Source organism: Gekko japonicus, unplaced genomic scaffold (assembly GCF_001447785.1).
Source record: "Gekko japonicus isolate JY-2015 unplaced genomic scaffold, Gekko_japonicus_V1.1 scaffold1992, whole genome shotgun sequence".
In the NCBI taxonomy this organism is placed as follows: Eukaryota; Metazoa; Chordata; class Lepidosauria; order Squamata; family Gekkonidae; genus Gekko; species Gekko japonicus.
The window spans coordinates 104556-113903 of NW_015169234.1; the positions used below are offsets into that span (position 1 = coordinate 104556).

Sequence of the window (9348 nt, forward strand, 5' to 3'; positions counted from 1 at the left end):
GTGTGTCCTCTCCGCGCGCGCGGCGGGGCCCCACGCCTCCAACGTGATTGACGTGGTTGCGTCACCTCTGGCGCTTCGGGGGGGGGGCGTTCCCCCCGGGGCACGATTCCGCAGCGGCAGAAATTGGGCCTCCAAAGCGGGGGTTTACCCACCCTCACTTGGCAGCCCTAGGAGGAAGAAGTGCCTGTACAGTGTAGCTAAATAACACTGATACCTTATTTTCAGAAACAGATACCCCAGTGATCCCAGGATGTCTCTGGAGAACAGTGGGGGGCTGCCTGCTGGGAAATGACTGGGCACTGCCCTCTCCAGGTAAGGAAACTTAACTGCTCTTAAGTCTCTGGAACTGTGTGCTTGGATGCAGGCTAACAACTGATAAGAAGACGAGTCCACCAAGGCATGTCCACTGCCATATGGTGGATCAAAGTGTGGATCACTTTGAAAACAGGACAGGGAAGCAAAACATGCTTTATATCTTAGTAAGCAGTTTTAATATACATCAGGTTGAGAAAAAGAAAATCCTAAGAGAAATTGACATCTTGAAGGTCTGTGGATTCCTTCATGCAGGGGAAGGCACTGTAGCTTAACTTGTTATCCCTACCCCTCAAGAAACAGCAGGCAGAAGAAGGCTGCTTTTTAGACCCCACTTTTCTCTATCCTAAAGAGTCTCAAAGTGGCTTAAAATCACATCCTCTCCCCACAAACGGGCACCTTGTGAGATAGGTGGGGCTGAGAGAGTTCTGAGAGAACTGTGACTGGCCCAAGGTCACCAAGCAAGCTTCATGTGGAGGAGAGGGGAATCAAACCTAGTTCTCCAGATTAGAGTCCGCCACTCTTTACCACTACATCATGCTGGCTCTCTGGGCCGCATGGGAGTTCTGGGCCACATGGGAGGGGCTTCAGCATTGACTCACCCCACAGGGCCCAGTGTTCCCAATATTACCAGACATGCATGGGAAATTAGTTGCACTGTAGCAGCTCCCATGCCCACAAAGGTAACATGAGAAGGGGCTCTGTATCAACACAGCCAACAAGTAAATGTATATGCAGGAGTGCACGCATGCAAACATAACTTGGTTTATTCCATTTAAACATGCACTTGACATACATTTGATCTCAATGTCACATTTTCCCTGTCAATTTATATTTCTTTTCAAATTTCAGAGGAGAGGAAAGCACACTACAGGAAAATATCAGCATGTTTGCCATCTATCATCTCTGACTGAAAAATTGCACATGTCATTTTGGAAGATGGAAGGATTGTGGCTGTTAGCAACAGGCAGACCAATATATTGAATATTCAACCCATTCTGTTTCTAGGAAAAATTAATATAGTCATATGATGCCACCACACACTTTACTACAATTGTAAAAATGGGAACAAGATACGTATCTACTGATCTGCATGTGCTTACATTTGAAACACAGCTGCAAAGTTTTGTGCTACATGCATTACATTTCAATTTTTAAAAATCTGCTCTATCTCAGAAAGTGGGGAATCTTGCAATTTGAAAGCAAAATAAAAAAATGCAACTATTTTTAATGTTTTCCAGAGAAAAGCAAGCAAACATTCCTCACAAATCACTTCTGCCCTAACGACATATCCTTTTTATACCCACACCCATGAATATCCCATCTGCCTTCCAACCTTCATGATGCACCATCCTGCTCCCTTAATGTATTACAGGACTTGATATTTATAATGTTGGTTTACTGATTTTTTTACTTTATCATAGTTGGCCATCTTGAATATACACTGGAAAGGTGGGATAGAAATATTTTAAACAACATTTCTATTGGCTCAAAAGTAATTCTTCTATGCTGAAAACATTTTTCTATGATAACAGAGGGGCATACACTCATGATAGATATCAGACACAAATAATCAAAACTCATATCAGACACAAATAATCAAAACTCATAATTTTATTTACTGATTAAAATATTTATGTCCTGCTTTTCCTTGTGGCGGCTTGTAACTCACAATTAAAACATTACAGTTTTAAATTAAAAGAAATTTCTAAAGGGAACATAAGAGAACATAAGAGAACATAAGAGACGCCAATGTTGGATCAGGCCAAAGGCCCATCCAGTCCAACACTCTGTGTCACACAGTGGCCAGAAATAAAATTAGTAGCTATTAAGTCACCTTTTAATAGTGACAGATGATGGTTACAATTTTCAAAATATTTTTAAAAGGCAGCATCTAAAGGGTAACAGCATCAGCAATCTGCTAAACTGGGCTTTGATTCTTGTTAGTTTAACGTTTGTTCTTGAGGACATATTTGATACATGTGGCTACCTAACTAGCTACAGTTGCCTTGTAAACAAGAAATCCCACCACTGAGGTTTGAAGTAAAAATAAATCACCTGTCAAACCTTTCTTCACAGTTCTTGGATTCTTCTTAAATAGTTTTCAGTGCTCTTTATCTGAATAAGTGGGCATGCACACAAAAGCTTATACCCTGAATTAAACTTTTAGCAGGAAATATGCACATGTGAGGAAGAGAAATAACAGGCAAACTAACCAGTCAGGAACAACCCAAACATGCTGAAAAGCATAGCTGTGAGGTGTCCCGCAACTCTACTTTAGATTAAATATGGCAAGATGCTAGCGAAATGCACACATACTTTCTCTATGGAGATGCCTCAGGATACAAAATAGAAAAATACAGACGCCATACAGATGCTCAAGAGTCACATTGAAAAGCAAACCAAAACACTCACCTATGCTAATTTCATCATCTGTTTCAGCATCTCCAATGCACTCAAACTGAAAATCTTGAAGCGACTGGGAAAATTTTTGTACAGCCATTGACAGATCTGTCGTTTTTTTAAAAAAAGAGAGAGAGAAGATGTAAATTATTAAAAATTAATATTGTGGAGAGTATACTTAAGAGCTCAAAGTTTCATGAGACTGCTTTTGCTAGAAGTATTTCCACATGCAATAGACTCAGTTGCAACTTACTTCACAGATATATGTGTATAAGATCATCTTTCGATTGAATTAGAGATGTAAAGTTTCCAAAATATTTGAAACCATTAAAAATTGTTTTCCACTCTAGAAAATAACAGAATATTGGGGTTTTGTGTTTTTTAAAAAAATATTTGCAATACTTTACTGTCCTGAGACAGGAGACAGCGCCAAGTCCTCCACTTCTAACACCTTGGAGATCCACTGGCAGTCAGAGAAGACTGTACTGGCCTCAGGGGTCATTTCGTAGAAAAAGAGGTGCAGGAGCTCATTAGTATAACTCATTAGCATAACTTATTTGCATATGCCACACCCCCTGAAATCACAGGAAGTGTGTCAAAAGGCAACACCCACCGCTCAGGCTCCACTGGACTGTTTTGGATTGCTAGCTATTGGGGGGGGGGACATGCAGATCTGTCCTCGCAGAGGAGGGAGAGCTTGTACCTGAATAAAACCTGATCTTAAAGGTGCCACTGGACTGTTTTGGAACGGGGTGGCCAGGGGAGAGCTCTGCAACGTACCTGGCTGCTTCTTGCTCTGACTGAGGGCTGCTGGGAGCAGGGGGTGGGCTCTTTACTGCTGGAGCTCCGCTCCTGTGTGCTCCTGCAGGAAATGACCCCTGACTGGCCTACAAGAGGTCAATAGCCTGATCGTTATAAGGCAGTGTTCACCCCCAAGGCTTGGAAGGCTGCATACCTGCTGTAAATACATACCAGAAGTGGCAAAACTTCATTATACTTGAATTGTGGAGTACCAGCTTGGGAACCACCACTGTTTGAGGTGAAAGGGCACCTCTCCCATGCTACTCCATATCATGTAACATGGGGGCATGTCTCTGCTACCCTAAACCTGGGGACTGTAGTCGAGCGTGCAAAAATAAAGGGAGAGAAATAGATCGTTTAGCAGATTGTTGCCTCTTTGATGGGCACAATCTTCTCTTCTGCCCTCCCATGCTACAAAATTACCCTTGAGAACTCTCCATCCCATGCAAATTCATCCAACTGACAAGTGTCTATGAGCAGCATTCTCTGCATTTACAAGTCTTGACAAACACATGGAAAACTGAATTAAAGTTATTAAAAGCAGGAGCTCATCTGGTAGCCTAAACATACTGAGCTACTGTACAGTCTTTAGATTTTACGTATTAATATGTGTTCTATTACTAGACGCATGGAATTCGACACACTCTTGGTGAATGCTCAGCACAGACTTGGTGGCTGCTTCCTATTCCTAGATGTACAAAAACATTTATTGCAGGAATCATGCGTCATTTTACTTTAGCAGCTGTACATTGCATGCCCCAAAACAGCCAATGAAGTTGGGAGTGTGAAGAGACCTGTTGATCTGAATAAGTGGTTTTCTAACTGTTTTCTGAAGATGACTGGGCTTCTACTAGGAAGGGTTTGTCGAAGGAGGAGGAGGAGAAGGAGTTGGTTTAATACTCTGCTCTTCATGACCCAAAGGAGTCTTGGAGCATCTTAGAATTGCCTTCCCTTCCTCTCCCCACAACAGACACCCTGTGTGGTAGGTGGGCCTGAGAGCTCTGAGAAAACTGTGACTGATCCTAGGCTACCCAGCTGGCTTCTTGTGGAGGAGTGGGGAATCAAACCTGGTTCTCCAGATTAGAGTCTGCCACTCTTCACCACTACACCAAGCTGGCTCCCAATGAGAAAGTCCACAATGGTGGACAAACTTTCCTGGGAGAGTTGCAAGCCCATCATTATTGCTGGGAGTTCACACAGGGGAGCCCAACAGGTCCAACAAGCACTCTTTGTGAATCAAAGGAGCATTACTAGAAGATGCACAAGAGTAGTCTGCAACATGTAGAGGGCATTATAGGGGACACAAAGGGATTCTGTGTGGAGAATTGCTGGAGATATGAGGGCGAACCCTGGGGAGGGTCCGCCCCCATATACCTCAGCAAGGTATAACACCAAAGAGTCCACCCTCCAAAGTAGCGGTTTTCTCCAGGGGAAAGGATCTCTGTAGCCTGGAGATCAGCTGTAATTCTCGGAGATTCTCCAGGGTCCACCTGGAGGTTGGCAAACCTAGTGGAGAAAGGCTTCCAAGTGCCTGAAACTTCTTAATAAACAGAAAAAACAGTGTATTCACAAGGCAGAGTTTAGGGGGGAAAGTTATTTGATACATTTTTCTTGATTTTTTAAAAAAAACCAAAAATGCTTCTTTTTTATGGTTACAAAGAGCCAAAAAATACTAAAAAAGAATTTTAAAAACCTAGTGCATTTACACCACACCAAGGGGGGGAAATGATGCTACATCAATATGTTGCATGATCTACGGCCTCTAATACAGCAACTAGTCCCAATTGTAACTATGCACATCATAAGATGCATCCAGACCTTTCATTAGGTCTTGGATGAGTATTTTAAGTAGATGCTGATATAGTTCCAGATGCATATTGATATAATGAATGGCTTTTTCTTGAGCTTCCCTGAGAAAGCTTTCCTGACCTTTCAGGGCACATAAAATGAAAGAACGGCACAGGGAGAGGGTTTAAAACAATTGGGTTTCTGAGCCACAATTACTTCATTGTTCACTTAATACATATTTTATAGGTAACTAATTCTTAAGACACTGTGGAAGTCTGCAATGCATGAAGAAAGAAAAACAATCTTTCCATGAAATCTTGACTTTGAATGCGCAATGCCCCATTGCGTTGAGATAAACAGAAAGGGTTGCATCCAATGCTCCCTCTAACCTGTGAGGTCTTCTGAGCATATATTCTACTTTGTGAGCTCCTGGCGTTCAAGTTGTGAGCGAGTGGTTTGGCCACTGCGTAGGTTGGTTTGCTCTGGAGCCCTCCTTCCTGAGCTGGAAAATGTGTGAGCTGGAGGCTAAAAAACTGTGAGCTAGCTCACACTAACTCAGCTTAGAGGGAACACCGGTTGCATCCTATAAGCTATCTTCTGCCAGAGAAAAGGTCCTCTTCTGGTGGAAAGCTCTCCACTTAGCTGAGATGAGCCAAGGAAGATGCTGCAATATTGGTGTAATATGCCTCGACCTGGATGGCCAGAGCTAGTCAAATCTTGAAAGCTAACCGGGGTCAGCCCTGGCTACTATTTGGATGGGAGACCTCTGTAAGTCTCTTGCCTTGAAAAACCACAACTCAGCTGTGACTTAAGTACATAAGAACATAAGAGACGCCAATGTTGGATCAGGCCAAAGGCCCATCTAGTCCAACACTGCTCCATATGCTTATCTAATTCCCTTTTGAAGCCGTCCATGCTTGTAGCCGCCACCACTTCCTGTGGCAGTGAATTCCAAGTGTTAATCACTCTTTGGGTGAAGAAGTACTTCCTTTTATCCGTTCTAACCCGACCGCTCAGCAATTTCATGGAGTGCCCACGGGTTCTTGTATTGTGAGAAAGGGAGAAAAGTACCTCTTTCTTTACCTGCTCTTTCCCATGCATAATCTTATAAACCTCGATCATGTCACCCCTCAGTCGTCTTTTCTCCAAGCTAAAGAGCCCTAAGCGCTTTAACCTTTCCTCATAGGGAAAGTGTTCCAACCCTTTTATCATTCGAGTTGCCCTTTTCTGCACTTTTTCCAAAGCTATAATATCCTTTTTAAGGTGTGGTGCCCAGAACTGCACACAGTATTCCAAATGAGGTCTCACCATTGATTTATATAGGGGCATTATGATATTGGCTGATCTGTTTTCAATACCCTTCCTAATAATCCCCAGCATAGCATTGGCCTTTTTTATTGCAGTCACACACTGTCTCGACATTTTCAGTAAGTTATCTACTACAACTCCAAGATCTCTCTCTTGATCAGTCTCTGCCAGTTCAGACCCCATCAATGTGTATTTATATTTAGGATTTTTGGCTCCAATGTGCATCACCTTGCACTTGGCCACATTGAACCCCATTTGCCATGTTGACGCCCACTTGCCCATCCTTGACAGATCCCTTTGGAGTGCCTCACAATCCTCACTGGTTTTCACCACCCTGAACAACTTCGTATCATCCGCAAATTTAGCCACTTCACTGCTTACTCCCAACCCCAAATCATTAATGAACAAGCTAAAAAGCAGTGGACCAAGTACTGATCCCTGCGGTACCCCACTGCTTACCTCCCTCCACTGAGAAAATTGCCCATTTATACTCACTCTCTGTTTTCTATTAATTAGCCAGTTTTTGATCCATAAAAGGACTTGTCCTTTTATCCCATGATTTTTGAGCTTACTTAGGAGCCTTTGATGAGGAACTTTATCAAAAGCTTTCTGGAAGTCAAGGTAAACAATATCTATTGGATCCCCCTTGTCCACATGTTTGTTCACCCCCTCAAAGAACATTAACAGGTTAGTGAGACAAGATCTTCCCTTGCAGAACCCATGCTGAGTCTACCTCAATAGGTTTTGTTCATCTATGTGCCTACTAATTCTTTCCTTAATAATGGCATGATGGCACTTTTTTACACACACACACACACGCACACTCAAAAGCCCTAGACGCTATTACTGCTGTTGCATTCTACACCAATTTAAGTTTCCAAACGCTCTTCAATGGCAATCCCATGTAGAGGAAAGCATAAGAATCTAACCTGCATATGGTTATGGCTGCACTCCTAAACATACTTATCAGGAAGCAAATCCTATTTAACTCAATAATCGGTATACATGCTTAGAATTGCGTTGCATGACAACTGTAACGGCATCAAGATATACCTTCTCCAGGAAAATACACAGTTGGCACACCAGCTTAAGATGAGTAAAGGTATAACAGACTATAGCACCCACCCCCAATCATAGCCAACAACTTGTCCAGGAATATACTCAAACTGCGAGAGTGCTAATTCTTCCAAGGTAGCTAAAGCATCTAGGTGTTTTGAAGCAACTTTGAGCAAGCTGTACAATATATAGGAATAGGAAACATAAATGCTCTATGCTTCAATTTCTTTACAACCTCAGCATGGCTGCAGCAGAATTTTTGACCTCTTTTGTCTAGAAGTTGAGCAAACTTTCTCGACATCTTAAAATAAACTAAGTGCTACACAGAAAATTTTAAAAAGACAAGTCCTGGCCTGAATTTAACATGTAAGGATTGACACTAGCAAGTAGGGCAGGGTGGATAAAAAGGAGATGAATAAATGCAATATTCTCCGTACATTCTAAAGAATGGTTACAGGTCAATGCTAAAGAATGGTTACAGGTCAATGAAAGTTTCCATTTTTGTATTGCTTTTAAGGGGGGGGGGAGTTTAGGGAGGTAACCCAAGCAAAGAAAAAAGTCTTCAGAACTTTCAAAAAGTAGAAACAGTGGGCTACAAACACCAAGTGCAAATAAGGGAAGGGGAAAAGAAACGCACGAGTACAAGATGAAACATGCATATTGAACTTTTTAAAAATCCTTTGAAAATGTAATTTGCTATATCATCTGGGAATAATTGTACCACGTGCCAGAATTCAAAGAATACAGAAACAGGCTGTCAAACAGCATTCCTGTTCTACTAAATTTATTTACTACTGAGGTTGGTTTTTTCATTCTCTTCTCTCTCTTTTTCTTTCAATTTTAAGCTTCTTATTTCCGCTTCTTCAGTTTGTGCCTGTAATTACATAATGCATATGTGGCGGTTCCTTGGAGCTAGATACCACCCCAAAGGATTTTTCATCACCATTTCTCCAACGGAGAAGGGGTTTTTCTGACAGAGAAAGGCTTGAACAAAGCCTTCTGAAGGTGCCACCTTGCAAACGGGTAAAATCAGCACACACACCCCTAACATGCATTCTCTGTGGCAGCCTCCCATACTATGGGACAGCCTCCTTGAGGCTATCAGGAAGGCCCCCATGCTTCTATAATTTCAGAGAATGTGCAACATAGAATTGTTCATGAGGACATTCCTGTAAAGGGAGCAGAACTATAGCATAATGGATCACCTCAGGAGGCAACTTTGATAACCCAGCGGCTCTAATTAACAACAGAGGAATGGGTACCTGCCCTAGGTGGCAGGGGGCACCCTCCTCCTGGCTTACGCTGGGGGGGCGACTGGCAGAAGACGAGGAAAGAAGAAGCGGTGGCGGCGGCAGCGAGAGAGCAATGGCAGCGGAAGCAACCCAGTAAAGCAGCGGCTGGTCGAGCAGAGGCGGAGCAGAGCAGAGGCGGAGGCGGAGTCGAGCGGCGCGATGACGTGGATGCAGCGTGGCAGGAGCCTTCAGGACATTGGCCGAAGCTGCGTCCGGGGCGCGCCGCTCTGAGGAGAGGAAAAATCGGAACTACCTGCTTGAGCCTGACCGACTGCCAGCTGGAGTGCCGGAACAACATTGAAGCTGCAAGCGAAGGGGGAAAAAAGTCTATGCCATAAAGAAAAAAGGGTGCTGGTAGGTTTCCCCTCCCCTTATCACACTGTGGCCC

At 43.2% G+C, this 9348-nt stretch overlaps 1 protein-coding gene across 1 annotated transcript in view; it reads right to left on the reverse strand.

Moving 5' to 3' along the window:
- Window positions 1–9348, reverse strand: part of LOC107114847 (rho GTPase-activating protein 42-like) — a gene marked incomplete at its 3' end in the record, with an annotated part of 116097 nt that overhangs the window by 59891 nt on the left and 46858 nt on the right. The window contains exon 2 of the mRNA XM_015416445.1: window positions 2728–2823. Coding sequence (XP_015271931.1) covers window positions 2728–2823 — 96 coding nt within the window. The remainder of the gene's footprint in view (window positions 1–2727; window positions 2824–9348) is intronic.